Below are 16,865 nucleotides of genomic sequence, written 5' to 3' on the forward strand. Positions count from 1 at the left end.
TCCTTTTGTGTCTTTTTTTTAATCATTTTGTGGTCAATTTGTGTCTTTTTTGGTCATTTTGTCTCCTTTCTTTAGTCATTTTGTGTCTTTTTTTAGTCATTTTGTGTCTTTTTAGTCCTTTAGTCCAACATAAAATGTGATTTTGAATCTTTTTTTTAACTTTCAAAACACTATCATGCTAAATAAAGAATTTTAAATGTTGCAAATGTGACCAAAGGTGTCAAATCTACCATATAAGAGGGTTCCATCCAGTTCTATCATTTGATACTAAATCTATTTGAGCTTGTCTCCAGTTTTACTTGGTATATCATCATCAAACTGAAACTGGCCTCATGGAGTTTACAGCCAGAACTTTAGAGGTAAATGTACAGTAGGGCTCCACGCTGCTTTGTTTTCTAGTCTGATGGAGGCAACAAGTCTGGATGTCTTTTTTTAGTCATTTCGTGTTTTTATTTGGTAATTTTGTGTCTTTTTTAGTCATTTTCTGTCTTTTTTTTTGCAATTTTGCGTCTTTTTGTGGGGGTTTTTGGTCATTTTCTGTCTTTTTTTAGTCATTTTGTATTTTTTTTAGTCATTTTGTATCTTTATTTAGTCATTTTGGGTCTTTATTAAGTCATTTTGTGTCCTTTTTTTGTCATTTTGTGTCTTTTTTTGGTCATTTTGTGTCTTTATTCAGTCATTATGTGTCTTTTTTGGTCATTTTGTGTCCTTATTTTAGTCATTGTTAGTCATTTTGTGTCTTTTTTTGGCATTTTGTGTCTTTTTTTAGTCATTTTTTGTATTTTTTTTTGTCATTTTGTGTATTTTTTTTAGTCCTATAGTCCAATATAAAATGTGATCAAACTGAAACTGGCCTCATGGAGTTTACAGCCAGAACTTTAGAGGTAAATTTACAGTAGGGCTCCACGCTGCTTTGTTTTCTAGTCTGATGGAGGCAACAAGTCTGGATTATTTGGAGCTCCAGGACACTCCACAGGGTTAAAGCAGCAGTTTTAGAAAGTAGGTTTTTCTGATCCTGTACCAAATAGTTTGATGCTATTATTATACAATTTGTAGATTTCCAGTTGTAGCTGCATAGAATTGTTTCAGACTTGGAGACTTCCATTAGCTGCTGTAGCAACCAGCACGACTCCTGATCCTGAACACCAAATATAAATTAAAGTTTCGAGTCAGCGTGACACAAACTGAACCTGGCCTCCTGGAGTTTACAGCCAGAACTTTAGAGGTAAATGTACAGTTTGTTTTCTCGTCTGGATGTGGTGAAGAAGTCTTTGGAGCTTCTGGAGACTCCAGAGGGTTAAAGCAGCAGCAGAACTCCATGAGTCATGTTCCTGTTTGTCCTTGAGCAAGGCATTAGCAGCTTAATGAAGCTCACACAGCGTTAGACTCTTACCATGGGCCCTGCGGGGCCTCTGGGTCCCGTTGATCCTTCCTTCCCTGGAGGGCCCTGCAGACACAAGACCAACACTGAGAACCTGATCATGGTGAAAGCATTCACTGGGTATGGTTGCCATTAAAAACCAGATCGGGGCCTCACCCTGACTCCAGCTGGTCCGATGGGGCCCGCACCTCCAGCAGGTCCAGGTGAACCCTGCAGACACAACGAGACAAAGGATCAGACTGCTGCAGGACCAGGTCCAGGTCCAGGACCAGGTCTTAGAGCGGCTGGTTCAGCCTCTCTGAGGCTAAATCTGCTGTATTTTTTGTGCTGATTGTCTCAGAAAGCTCTTTTACTAGCAGCTCTCAGCTTCTCTTTGATGCGTCGGCATCAGATTTACAGCCAGCGTAATATATTCCAGATCGGTTTTATTGGCCGTTATAAGGCCGGACCGCGTGGGCTGCTACTCATTAAATGCATGTTGGGTTAGCATCTGCTGCAGAGAGCTGCTCACCTGCAGCCTGATGCTGCAGCAACACGTCCACGTGGAGCAGAGAGAGCTGAGGAACCTTCAGGCTGCAGGACCACAGCATGGAGCTCTGACAGCTTCATGGAGCTTCATGGAGGGTCAAACATGCTGAACAATCTTTTTGCAGACGTTGCACTAAGAAACTTTGTTCATATTGTTGACAGTGCAGCTTTTTTGTTGTTTTCTCATGCAACTATTTATTCTGCTTTGTGTTTGTGGTCCAGAAATAACAGACAAAATGTTCTATTAGAGAACTAATGCAAGCTGAACGTCCTGCTGCTGCAGCTTCACATTGACTTTTATTTTGTAGTAGTGACAGGAAATGCAAGCTTGACACTGACTGCTCTCGTTCATCACAAGTGCGTCTACAAAACAAGATATTTTTTAGCTTTTTTTGAAAGCGGATCAGTCGAATCAAATTTTGAAAAGGATAATTTCATAAACAACATTTTTTTCGTTTTGCAGCCTCCAGTATTGTGGGACCTGAAGTATTTAGGATTTTTGGTCGAGGATAATTTCATAAAATATGACTATGAATATTCAAATACCTCAATCAAAGTGTTGAATGAAAAATATGACATTTATTCTGTTCATCTGACAAATAATCATGAATATCTTCTTATTTTCCACCTAACCAGCTCCATAAAGACATCAAATAAACTAAAAACAACGACAGATGGCAACTAAATAAATTTCGACATTTGAAACCTAAATCATCATTTGGAAGCTCTGCAGCTTGTTTGTTGTTTTCTCACTCATCTATTCATTCTGTTTAGTATAATTATGTGTTTGAGTACTTTTTTAACAGTGGATCAGTTTGAATTATTGCAGTCAGATCAAAGTGTTTACCTGGTAAGAAGTGAAGTTATCTCTCTAACCATCGTAAAGATCCCTAAAGGTTTAATCTCAGCCTCTCCTGCTTCTAAAAGTCTCTGTGCAGTTAAAACTCAGACACCAGAGATCTCTCCAGCGTCCAGGTAAAGACAGAAAGCTTCTCTTGCATAAAAGGGGAATTCTTTTAAAATCCACTGAAGCAAAACTCCAAAAGGTGGAAGATTAAAGAAGTCAACAGAAACCACTTCACAGGTCAGAAGAGGGCAAACTGAGGACCTGTAAACAGCTTTAATGGAGCTCAGAGAGACGCAAAACACTGAAGGAAGAAGTTCACTTCAGAGATGTTTAACCGTCTGAGGAGCTCTGATACGATCTGAGCTTTGAACCCCAACAACAGAATGTTTTATCTTTAAAAAATCACCAAAAATAAACAGTTTATCGTAGAAAGAAACTGTAAAAACAAGAATTATCGTCAGAGTTTGATCTTTCCAACGGTCCTTGAATGGATCATCTGTTACGCAAGTTTCTGTTATAAAAATGACCAAAACTTGTGTTAAAATGTTGATATTTGTGTCAAAATCTCTTTCTGTTTACACAGATCAGAGAGGAGAGGACAGGAGAGGCTGGAAACATGACAATACTGAGAATATGTGGAGAAAACAGTTTTTTTGGTCTTTTTTTTGTAATTTTGTCTTTTTGATGATTCATTTTTTAGATAATAATTTCGGAGAAATTCAACTTTTTTTTCTGATTTCTGTCATTTTAACTGTGTTATTCTGCACAAAGACATGTTTGAGTTGTTCCCACTTCTACCATGATTGTGCTGATTCCACAGAGCTGCAGGACTTATAGATTCATAGAGATTTTATATGTTGCAGTAAAATACAAGAACACAAAGAGAAAAATGTGAAAAATAGCTAAAAAAAAAAAAAAAAAAGCCATGAAACAACTTGTTGGGGTCCAGAGGGTTAAATCATGTTGGATAAATGATGAGATTTTTCAATTTTTCATTAAAATTAAGATGAATTGAAAGTATTTTTGTCTCCATGTCTGAGCGTCTAATAAAACGTCCATGTGAGGAGTTTCATTCCAGGAAGACATGAAAACGTCACCTTGTGTTAGTGGTGAAATGTTTCAAACAGACAGTTTCAGCAGCGACTCTCTGTCTGTCTGTCTGTCTGTCTGTCTGTCTGTCTGTCTGTCTGTCTGTCTCTATCTGTCTGTCTGTCTCTGTTTCTGTCTGTCTGTCTGTCTGTCTCTATCTGTCTGTCTGTCTGTCTTTATTTCTGTCTGTCTGTCTGTCTGTCTGTCTGTCTCTCTCTGTCTGTCTTTATTTCTGTCTGTCTGTCTCTGTTTCTGTTTCTGTCTGTCTCTATCTGTCTGTCTGTCTCTATCTGTCTGTCTGTCTTTATGTCTGTCTGTCTCTATCTGTCTGTCTGTCTTTATGTCTGTCTGTCTCTATCTGTCTGTCTGTCTTTATTTCTGTCTGTCTGTCTGTCTGTCTCTATCTGTCTGTCTGTCTCTATCTGTCTGTCTGTCTTTATTTCTGTCTGTCTGTCTCTCTCTGTCTGTCTGTCTCTATCTGTCTGTCTTTATTTCCGTCTGTCTGTCTGTCTCTATCTGTCTGTCTGTCTGTCTGTCTGTCTGTCTGTCTTTATTTCTGTCTGTCTTTATTTCTGTCTGTCTGTCTCTCTCTGTCTGTCTGTCTTTATTTCTGTCTGTCTGTCTGGTTTTGGATGATCTCAGAGAACATCCAGAGGAGGAAGCAGCCTCAGGACTCGGTCCAACACTGAACCAGAACTGTTAATCAGCCTGACTGCTTCTTGGATCTTCCTCTCCGCAGATTTAATTTAAAAGTAATCAGAACCGACTCCCTCGTATTTTTATTCTGTGATTCTGTGATTCTGTGATTCTGTGAATGGTCCCCAGACTCAGACTGGTCGTCAGTCACTGTGTGAGTAATCTCTGTTTATGTGAACGTACCTTCTGTCCAGGTAGACCTGAGTCTCCGGGGTCTCCTTTGGGTCCGGCTCGGCCCTGAGGACACAAACAACAACAACATGAAGAGAACAGCAACATGAGACACATAGAGGAAAGTGACTTCATCCATCAGAAGCAGATTGTTAGATAACAGGAGTGTTTAAAGTGCTGACTCGTCTCTGGTCACATTAACTCGTCACATTATTCCAGTCTGGATGTTTCTGTCCTGTCTCCTCTCTGTTTCTCCTCACTCCAGTCTCTAATTATCTCAAATGTTCCTTTTAAAGGCCTCAAACTCTTTATGAACTTTGCTTTGCACTTTTGCACCTTCTAAATTCATGTTTTTTTTTCTTGATTTTATGCTTTTTATGTATTTTTTACTTAATATTTACTAGGGTTTATCGTCTATCTCATGAATTCTGTGTATTTTATTCTTATCTTAATATTTATATTAATTTTATTATATTGTCAAGTGAATTTTCTTATGTATTATTTTTCATTTTTAGATCATTTGACATAAATTAAAGAATTCTCTCCCAGTTTTCAAGTGAAATGAGCTGCATTTCTTGAATAAAAGGTGATTTACATATAAAGTTTATCATCATTATTATAATTTTTCTCACATTTTGTCCTTTTTCTTTAGTCTCCTGTCCTCCTCTCTGTTTCTCCCCACTTTAGTCTCTAATTATCTTAAATGTTCCTGTTTCAGGCCTCAAACTCTTTTATGACTTTTCTTTGCACTTTTGCACCTTCTAAATTCATGTTTTTTTCTTGATTTTATGCTTTCTTTGTATTTTTTTTAACTTAATATTAACTAGGGTTTATCGTCTATCTCATGCATTCTGTGTATTCTATTGTTATCTTTATTTTTATCTTATTATTTAGTTTTATGTATTATTTTTTTTAGCTTATTTGACATACATTAAGGCATTCTGTCCCTGTTTTCAGGTAAAATTAGATGCATTTCTTGAATGAAAGACAATATACAAATACATTTTTACCATCATAATTATGATATTATCGTCCCAAAATGAACCCATATTCACCTGATATTACTCGTCTCTGCTCGTTTGCCTCATTTGTTCACATTTTCTTGTCACATTATGTCCAATTATTCCAGTCTGGATGTTTCTGTCCTGTCTCCTCTCTGTTTCTCCTCACTTTAGTCTCTAATTATCTCAAACTTTCTTTTTAAAGGCCTCAAACTCTTGAACTCATGAACTTTCCTTTGCATTTATTCACAGCTGCACTTCAAAAAAAAAAAAAAATTTTACTTTATTACTTTACTATTTATTATATTTCTAATTTTATCTTTATTATTTAGTGTTTTTTTATTTATTAAATTTTATTATCATTATTATTATTTTGGATTACTTTTATTGTCAAGTAGGTTTTATTTTTTTATTTTTTTAATTATCTTATTTTACATAAATAAAGGCATATGGCTGTTTTGATGATCCTTTTTGTCCAAAGTATTATTAAAATATTATTTAAATGCTAAACGCTGCTGCAGTAATATGACAGTCGTACAGTGAAGCAGCATCAGATTGATGTTTCTGTACATCTCACATAAAAAAAAAGCTGCTCATTTAAAGACAAAAGTAACCTAAAAGCATCAATAAAATATGTAAAGATGTCAAGAAAATCAATGCACGGCCACTGTGTTGGACTTAATTTATACTTTATACTTAATTTATATAAAACAAATTGTTTGTTTAACAGATAAATGCAAATATAAACATGCATTGACATCAATATTCTATTTCTGAGGTTACAGGTGTGTTTTATGTGATATTTTAAGTTGGAAAGCTTTTATTCGGTTTCAGAAACATGAAACATCTTCCTAGTAAATCTTCTATATATCTGCTCCAAATCAAATTTGTTTAACATCTGAGTCAGCAAAGCAACAAGGAGAACCTGCAGCTGTTAAACAATGCAGTAGAGAGTAGAGAGTGAGAACAGATACGTGGGGAGAGTTCAGTGCTGCAGACAAACCAGTTGTCCCAGTTCTCCCAGAGATGGAGATCCAGCCTGTGGACTCCTATGAACCCTCGCTGGTATGGAGCTCTCAGGTTCTCCTGGTCTCAGCTCTTTTCCCTCAGACATGAAGGAATGTGAATCTGTGCCACAGATCCTCCCGCCTGCTGCTGAACTCCCTCCCTAATAAATCACTGAATAATCCCCATCGAGGCATGCTGGGATTTATGTTTGAGTGTGTGTGTGTCAGGTGTGTTTAGACTCACAGCCTCTCCTGGGATGGACAGGCCGCTGGGCCCCTGGGGGCCCGGCAGACCCATGGGTCCAGGTGGTCCGTTATCTCCACGGGGGCCGACCGGTCCCTGAAGAACACAAGCAGGAGATAAGAAACCTTTAAACAACTCTGCTGCTGATATCTGAGGAGACCTCCCGTTATATCAGAGAAACTCTCCTTCAGTAGGAGGAGTCAGATGTGTTTCTGTTATAGCAGCAGCTCAGGACTAACTCTGTATCTTAATGAGGAGGTGAAGCAGCAGGAGAAAGGAGAAGCTACTCACCACTGGACCTCCCTCTCCTCTTTCACCTCGGGGTCCTTTGCTGCCAGGAGCACCCTGAGGAGGAGGACACACATCATCGTCATGTTAACACAACACACAAGGGAGCAAAAGGTCAATCTGTTACTGCACGAGATTATAGATGGAGAAAATCCACCTGAGAGCAACAGAAGACTCAAAGTATCAAATAAATCTAAATGACAACATCTATCAATCCATCCATCCATCCATCCATCCATCCATCCATCCATCCATCTATCTATCTATCTATCTATCTATCTATCTATCTATCTATCTATCTATCTATCTATCTATCTATCTATCTATCTATCTAATCTATCTATCTATCTATCTATCTATCTATCTATCTATCTATCTATTCATCCATCCAACCAACCAACCAACCATCCATCCATCCATCAAACTATCCATCCATCCATCCATCCATCCAACCAACCAACCAACCAACCAACCATCCATCAAACTATCCATCCATCCATCCATCCATCCATCCATCCATCCATCCATCCATCCATCCAACCAACCAACCAACCATCCATCCATCCATCCATCCATCCATCCATCCATCCAACCAACCAACCAACCAACCAACCAACCATCCATCCATCCATCCATCCATCCATCCATCCAACCAACCAACCAACCATCCATCCATCCATCCATCCATCAAACCATCCATCCATCCATCCATCCATCCAACCAACCAACCAACCATCCATCCATCCATCCATCCATCCATCCATCCATCCATCAATCCATCCATCCATCCATCCATCCATCCATCCATCCATCCATCCATCAATCCATCCATCCATCCATCCATCAATCCATCCATCCATCCATCCATCCATCCATCCAACCAACCATCCATCCATGGAGCCATCCAACAATGTGCCTAAGAGAAAGAAAGACTACAAGGCTGAACATTTTTAGAAAATCCATTCAGGTTTGGATTTCAGTTTGTTTTAGTTTGGAGGATTCTTGCCAAGATCTTAATTTTTCTGCTATAACAGCAACATTGTCTATCTTACTGATTTGGTTTATGCATCATCCTGAACAGGCTAAACTCATATCCAAATATGTTTTAATTCCAGAGTGAATCTGGTTTATTTTATCACACATCTCACCTTACAGCCTCAGTCTGATTATTTATACTTTGCTGTAGTTCAAGTGTGAAGTGTTTGGTAGCCTGCAAAGCTTTAAAACAGCTTTCTTAACAAGAACAACTTGTCAAATAAAACCAGAGAATATTGCAGGGTCACTTACAGTAAGATGCTGCCTGAGAAAATATGTTTTAAAGCTTTAAATCCTGTTTTTAAAGTGGAGATTCTAAGATTTACACAATGTGTAGTTTTAAAATGTACAGTGAGGATAATACTGTGGACAAATCCCACAAAAAAATCCCAAATATTATTACTTTTTTTGCATTTTGCGTCTCTATTTGCAGGTTTTCTTTAAATTGCATGCATTTCTAGAGTGAAAATGATGATTTTTAATAAAACGTGAACGTGCAGACGAGGCCTGAGTGTAAAACACAAGATTTTCCTCTGAGTTAAAAAGAAACAAGAGAAATATAAATACTCAAGTTTAGGAGCCAAAAGTCTGAACTTATAGTGACCTCCATCTGCTATAAAAGTCATCTTACAGATCAGGTTTTAATGTTTTTTTAGGATAAAAATGATGATTTTCAATAAAACCTGTGAACATGCAGACCTAGTATTAAAAACATCAGGGTCGAGTTGTTAAATAAACAAAAATAAAGTACAAGATTTTCCTCAACAGGGGAAAAATGTAAATATTTAAGTTTCGGAGCCAAAAGTCTAAATTGTACTGAACTTATAGTGACTCCAGACACTATAAAAGTCCTCTTAGACACCAGGTTTAATGTCTCCTTTGGTAATGAGACTGTGGATTTACCTGCTTAAATAAAGATAAATAAAGAGAGTCTTACCACGGGCCCCTGGGGGCCGAGCTCCCCGGTGCCGGCTGAGGTGCAGGTGCAGGAGTTGGGCAGAGACGGACACTTCAGCTCGTCTCTCTGTGAGACAAACAAACAGACAAACAAACAGTCAGAAACAACAGAAACACACAAAGAAAGACAGTCTGAGTGAACTTTCACACAGAAAGAAACATAAATCTGCTCCAGGTCCCAGCGTGACTTCATCAGCAGCAGATGATTCACAGTCTGAAACTCTGACAGACGTAAACTGTGAGTGACGCCTCAGAGAAACGTCCTCAGAGAACCTGGGAGGACTTTAAACCCAGAAACCTGTTTCCCAGCAGAGATAAACACTTCAGTTCCTGTAGACGAGGAGCAGAGGCTGCTCTGAGGTCTGAGGTCTGCAGCACACAGTAGGAGGACAAAGAGGAATAAAGAGGACACGTTTTCTGCTTCAGAGAACTCAGCAGGATGAAATTAAAAACTTCTGTCAGAGTGAAACCTCAAGACGACAGATTGGGAATCTAGAAACTCCAGGAGGGAGCATGGTGAAGGACACACAGGCTGAAAGAACTGCAAATTCCACTTCAATCTGATGCTTTTACATCAAGAAATCTCTGCCTGAAACTGAAAACACAGAATTGAAGAGCTTCTGGGGAAAAAAACCTGATTTATTTGGGCCCTAGATGAGATGTTTCAGTACTTGATAGTACTGAGGAGCCTGAAAGTATCTAAAGTTTGGTGTGCAGCTCTAAAAGTTACTATAAGCAGCTGTTTTGAAGGCAGAAAGCAAGAAAACAACACTTTATTTTCTAAAGGAATGTGAATCTCCTGAATCATTAATCAATTTAGATCAGAGAAACATACAAACAATGAGTATGAGGCAGGAAAATGTTGTTTTAACAAAGATTTTAATCATTTCTTATTATATTGTTTAAAATGTAATTCTCTTAGACTCTTTCTTAAATCATAAAACACAGAATTCAGAACGGAAAATGTGGAATTTAGACAAAAATTCAACCGAATCTCTGAAAAAAAGGATTTTTTTTAGATAATCGGAGCCTAAAAATATCTAAAGTTTGATGTCCAGCTGTAAATATTATATTACCATAACCAGCTGGTAGGAAGGATTTACTGCTTCAGAGAACTCAGCAGGATGATGAAATTAAACTTCTGTCAGAGTAAAACCTCAACAAGACAGACTGGGAATCTAAAAACACACACAGGCTGAAAGAGACGAGTACTGGGAGAAAGTTTAACACATAATATCTGATCAGTTAACAGAAGAACTATAAATTCCACTTAAATCTGAAGCTTTAACATCAATAAATCTCTGCCTGGGTGTTAAACTTCATTACTGGCCTGATGTTGTGCCTCTAGAAGAGTTTCTGCAAGAAAAAAATATTGCAAAATGTGTTTAAACTTCCCAAATTGTGCAAAGACATTTTCAAAATTTGCTTGAGGTGTTTAAAATCAGTTTATGAGCTAAATGGGATGTTGAAACGCTTCATCAGAATTAATTCTGACATATAAAATTAATGCAACTGATCAGTTGTTTTCTCTCAGTGACTTCTCGGATGTTAAATTGATTTGTTTTAATCTCCAGACATCATTAACATGTCTGGTACTAATTGAAATTAAATATTAATTTAATTTTGCTCAGTTGAACCAATTTCCTCTTCAAATGTCTCTCTGTTTTTCTCTCATAGAGTTCAATGCATCTTGTTTTGTTCCCAGTTAACAACTTCTTCTTCTGTTTCCGGGCAGATTACAGCCACACATATTTTATAACGCCAGCTTCTGATGAACTAAACTTCTCTCTTATAGAGTTTAGATCCTTTATTTATGTCTTTATTTCCTATAATTTACTGAATCTTTACTGGCTGTCAAACTGAATAAAAACCAGCTCAGTTAATTCTGTGATTATTTTAATATTCTCAGCTTTCTTATGATAATTTCACTAAAGTAAAAAGACATTTTTGTTCCCAAATTTGCCATTTGAAATACTGATTTAATGAAATCAAAGTTTGTGTCGTCTGACAGACTCATTATTAGGATTCTGTCTGTTCTTCTCTGATTATCTCGTCAGGATGAATATTATTGATCATCTCCATGTTGATCTTTGTCCTGAAAGTGTAAAATCTCTCATATATTGTGTGAGTGTTTTGCTCTTTATGTTTCCACACTCTGGCTGATGTAATAGTAGTGAGCAGAGCAGCTGTGTGTGATAATAATCCTGCTCAGGAATCTCTCTGCTGCTCACACAAAGCTTGTATTTGTGTCAGAGTCTCCAGAGATCTCTGCAGGAACCAGAGGAATCCAGCAGCTCAACACCAGGATGAAGAGCTGAAGCTGAGAAACTCCAGGAGTTCATGAGAGAGCACAGTTTTTCTACAACGGCATAAATGTTTGTTGTGTGTTTTATCACCAAAATATAATCAGCTTTTCTGTTTTCTTCTCCTGAAAGCTGCAGCTTTCTGCTCCAGATGTTCCCTCACTGCAGGACGCTTTATCATCAAATCAAACAGGAGGATCTTTGCCTTTTAATTTAAAAGTTTTACTTGTTGTTGAGTTGAATCTGGAAGGCGGGACCTTCAGTAATAGAGGTGGGGGAAAAAAATCTATACAGCATAGTATGGTGATATTTTGCGTGGCAATATAATATCGATTCATGGCCGCCAAGTATTGATATTTAGCAATAGTGACGGAATCAACTGAAAAAATGCATTTTTTAAAGATAATCGGAGCCTAAAAAGTTTCTAAAGTTTGGTTTCCAGCTCTATTATCCATCATACCAGCTGATTATTTCTATAATCAGCTGGTATGATGGATAAAAACAAGAAAACAACACTATTTTTTCTTTTCTAAAGGAATGTGTACATTTTGTGAGATGAATCTCCTGAATCATTCATTCATTTAGACCACAGAAATAACGGGAATTTAGGAGAAATTTAACCAAATAAATAAAAAAAGAGGATTTCATGGGACATTTTTTGATAATCGGAGCCTAAAAAGTATCAAGTTTGTTTGGTAAAAAAAAAGTATAAAAGTTTGGTGTCCAGCTCTAAATATTACTAAATTCAACTATATTCAACTATAAAAAGGGCATTTTTTAGAAAACCAAGAAAACAACATATATATAGTCTAGATGAATGTGAACAACTAGTATGATTCAGTAAAATGTTGTTTTACTTCATATTTTTAATAATTTCTTATTATTAATGTCAATGTTATTCTCTTTGACTCTTTCTTAAATCACAAAACACAGAATTCAGAACGGAAAACGTGGAATTTAGAAAAAAAATCAACCCAAAAAAAAAGGCATTTTTTAAAGATAACTGGAGCCTAAAAAGTATAAAAGTTTGGTGTCCAGCTCTAAATATTACTAAATTCAACTATATTCAACTATCAAAAGGGCATTTTTTTAGATAATCTGAGCCGATACGTGTCAAATGTTTGGTGTCCAGCTGGTATGAAGGCAAAAACCAAGAAAACAATACTATTTTTTTTCCCTCTATACCAGGGGTCTCAAACTCAAAATACCTGGGGTCTGCTGGAGGCAGTATCAAAATGACCAAAAAAAGACACAAAGTTATCAAAAAAGACACAAAATGATAAAAAAAATACACAAAATGACCAAAAAAAGACACAGAATTACCAAAAGAGACACACAATAATTTAAAAAGAGAAAATTACCAAAAAAAGACACAAAATTATGAAAAAAGACAAAATTACCAAAAAAAGACACAAAATTACCAAAAAAAGACAAAATTATTTAAAAAAAGACACAAAATTACCAAAAAAGACACAAAATTACCAAAAAAAGACAAAATTATTAAAAAAAGACACAAAATTATCAAAAAAGACAAAATTATTAAAAAAAAAAGACTAAATTACTAAAAAAAGACACAAAATTACCAAGAAAAGTAATTAAAGGGACCTTCCACACACAACACAGTAAAGTGCCATTCATATAAAACTCACATTAAACTTTCATATCAAGGTGGGGGCCATAAAATATCGTCACGAGGGCCGCAATTGGCCCGCGGGCTGCAAGTTTGAGCCCCCTGGTTTAGATGAATGTGTATGTAGTGAGTCTCCTGTGTCTCTGTTTCTATCTCTCTTTGATCAGTTTCTCCCTGCTACACATCATATAATCTGTTTATTTCCCTTTGATTCCTCTTCTGACTCTCATTAAGCTGCTCTGATTCTCTTCTGATGTGAGAAAACTCAAGGACAGAAACAGTGTAATTATCCTGCTGTCATTAAAAGCTTCTCCTTATTGTCCCACAGTCTGGATACCATCTTTATAAAACTAAAGCTCTGAGGAGAACCAGGTGCTGAGATCTGTTCTATACCATGCAACAGGAAACAGGAAACAGCAGCAGATGGAGAGATTTTTCATTCTCAGCTTATAAAATAAAACCTGCCTCATCATATCAAGATGACCAAACAAACAAAGGCCTTTCCTTTACTTTCATGTTGGAGAACAATATTTGCATTTAAAGCATGTGTCTGTAATCATAAACCTGGAAAATATACAAACTGTGTTGCTTTATTTTGCAGAAAATTTACATTTTTTGTTTGTTTAGAAAAATCTTAATGACATCTGAGAAGAGAATCTTTATTCTGCAGGAGAAAAACTCCATCCGACACTTTTAGCCCTTATTTTATTTATTTATTTTATTTTATTATCTGGATAATAAAGCTACAGCAAAAGTTTTATGCTCTGAGGCCACAAACTGTCTGCAGAATTAAGTTTTCTGTTTAAAAGAAGAAAAAAAACACCAAAATCGCACCATTTATCACAGTCAGAAACTGTAAAAACTAAAAAAATCGTTGGATTTTCACATTTCTGACGGTCCTTGAACACATCATGTGTGACAGACGTTTCTGTCAGGAAAAATAATCAAATCTAACCCTCTATGAGGCAGGAAAATGTTGTGTTTTGTCATTTTGTGTCTTTTTTTAGTCATTTTGTGTCTTTTTTTGGTCATTTTGTGTCTTTTTTTGTCATTTTGTGCCTTTTTTGTCATTTTGTGTCTTTTTTTGTCATTTTGTGCCTTCTTTTGTCATTTTGTGTCTTTTTTAGTCCTTTAGTCCAACATAAAATGTGATTTTGAATCTTTTTTTTAACTTTCAAAACACTATCATGCTCAATAAAGAATTTTAAATGTTTCAAATGTGACCAAAGGTGTCAAATCTAACATATAAGAGGGTTCCATCCAGTTCTATCATTTGATACTAAATCTATTTGAGCTTGTCTCCAGTTTTACTTGGTATATCATCATCAAACTGAAACTGGCCTCATGGAGTTTACAGCCAGAACTTTAGAGGTAAATTTACAGTAGGGCTCCACGCTGCTTTGTTTTCTAGTCTGATGGAGGCAACAAGTCTGGATTATTTGGAACTTCTGGAAACTTGGAGTCATTTCTAGTCATTTTGTGTCTTTTTTTAAGTCATTTTGTGTCTTTTTAGGTCATTTTGTGTCTTTTTTTAGTGATTTTGTGTCTTTTTGTGTCTTGTTAGGTCATTTTGTGTCTTTTTTGTCATTTGTGTCTTCTGTGGGGTTTTTTGGTCATTCTGTCTTCTCATTTTGTGTCGTTTTTGGTCATTTTGTGTCTTTTTTTAGTTATTTTGTGTCATTTTAGGTCATTTTGTGTCTTTTTTTAGTCATTTTGTGTCTTTTTGTGTGTCTTTTTTGGTCATTTTGTGTCTTTTTTAGTCCTTTCGTCCAACATAAAATGTAAATTTACAGTAGGGCTCCACGCTGCTTTGTTTTCTAGTCTGATGGAGGCAACAAGTCTGGATTATTTGGAGCTTTTGGACACTTCACAGGATTAAAAGTGAGGAAAATGTGACAGGAGACACCAAAAAAAGTGCCTTAAAAGTGCTTGTTGGGGTTGAGAAGGTTATCAAAGAGAGAGGAGGTTTCAACAGATCGTGTTGACGTTCAGCGTGAGGTGTTTAAAGCCTGTGTGTGTCCTGTGTGTGTCCTGTGTGTGTCCTGTGTGTGTCCTGTGTGTGTCTCTTACCATGGACGGGAGGTCACAACATCTGTCCCTGCTGGTCCAGGCCAAGCTGCACACAATATCAAACATCTGGAGCTGGAACTGGAGAGAAGAACAGAGAGGAAACATGGAAACATGTGGAGCTACATCAGTCTGAGACACGCCTTCACACACACACACACACACACACAGGAAGCAGCTCATGTTGCAGCCAGCTTAACGTACAGCGACCAGCATGTTCACTTTCATGTCACTTTCTTTAAACTCAGTCCTGTTAGATTTAAGAGTTTAATTTAAGAGCTGATATCTAGACATTTAACATGGTTTTCTTGATGATGATTTTGGTTATTATCAATAAAACCATGTTAAATGTCTAGATATCAGCTCTTAAATTAAACTCTTATCAGCTATTTTTGTTGTTATCATTATATTTGTCCTAACAAATGAACCTTTAGTTGTACCAGGCATTAAAATGAACAAGAAACTGAAGAAAACAATGGTCAATTTTTTTTTTAATGACTGTAAGAAGGATGAATTTAGGTGTCATGAAACTCCCCCTTTAGGGAATATTTAAAATGTAAAATGTTTTACAACATGTTTTTCTGATGAGCTGAAAGACATTTTTCATGAAAAACACAAAAGTTTTCCACTCTGTCAGTCAATAAACTCGTCCTCAGACTTATTTCTCTCCTGTCAGCAGCTTTGACTGCATCTTTTATTCATAATATTCATAATTTACACTTAACAGTTCAATCATTTTGTGCAGAAATGTAACAGTGGGATACCTACAGAGCAGTACAATAATATAACTGTGCAATACTTTGCTCTACTCTGGCAATTTATACTGTATTTTTTGCCCATTATTCATATTTTCGAGATGTTTATTGTGGGTGTAACTTTTTTAGACATTTTCCATGATTTCCTTGATAAAAACCAAAATCATTAACAATAAAACCATGTTAAATGTCTAGATATCAGCTCTTAAATTAAACTCTTATCAGCTATTATTGTTGTTATCATTATATTTGTCCAAACAAATGAACCTTTAGTTGTACCAGACATTAAAATGAACAAGATACTGAAGAAAAAATGGTCTAATCATTGTTTCCATGACTTTACATGAATATAAATGCTTCAGTTCCTGGTTATTAAAGGCTGCCTGACAATATTATAAAGTGGTGAGATATTGTAAATATTTTGCACATTTAAACTGTTGCAAAAGTTTCTTTTCAGGGTTCAAAAACATCATCTCCCAGGAGCTTTTGACTGCAGACTAACCACTAAAAGAGCACTTCCTGCAGCATTTCTGACATGATGATTTATTACATTTAATAAAAATGTGTGTAAATAGTTTGTTTATGTGATTTGTTTTTGCACAAACAAACCACACGCATCATCACAAAGCTGCAGCTCTTGTGGTTTTTCGCTCGGCTGAAATCTGATCAAACTGTTGTTGTTTTGGGGGTTTTAGTAGTTAAAGCGGATCCTCCTCCAGGCTCTAACACATCATTCACACGCTGCAGTGACAAATGCGCAAATTAAAGCTAAATGCATGTAAAGTTGTATGTTTTTTAGCGTGCACGCATTTCACTCGGCTGAAATCTGATCAAACTGTTGTTGTTTTGGGTTATTTTGTAGTTAA

At 36.5% G+C, this 16,865-nt stretch overlaps 1 protein-coding gene across 1 annotated transcript in view; it reads right to left on the bottom strand.

The window, feature by feature from the left end:
- The window catches only part of col12a1b (collagen, type XII, alpha 1b), a 226,376-nt gene that overhangs the window by 14,971 nt on the left and 194,540 nt on the right, over positions 1–16,865 (bottom strand). Inside the window, exons 62-68 of the mRNA XM_059355858.1 lie at positions 15,248–15,325; positions 9,225–9,311; positions 7,256–7,309; positions 6,965–7,060; positions 4,725–4,778; positions 1,538–1,591; positions 1,394–1,447 (exon numbers count right to left, since the gene is read on the bottom strand). Of these exons, the coding sequence (XP_059211841.1) occupies positions 1,394–1,447; positions 1,538–1,591; positions 4,725–4,778; positions 6,965–7,060; positions 7,256–7,309; positions 9,225–9,311; positions 15,248–15,325 (477 nt within the window). The remainder of the gene's footprint in view (positions 1–1,393; positions 1,448–1,537; positions 1,592–4,724; positions 4,779–6,964; positions 7,061–7,255; positions 7,310–9,224; positions 9,312–15,247; positions 15,326–16,865) is intronic.

This window comes from Centropristis striata, chromosome 18 (genome assembly GCF_030273125.1).
Source record: "Centropristis striata isolate RG_2023a ecotype Rhode Island chromosome 18, C.striata_1.0, whole genome shotgun sequence".
Taxonomy (NCBI): Eukaryota; Metazoa; Chordata; class Actinopteri; order Perciformes; family Serranidae; genus Centropristis; species Centropristis striata.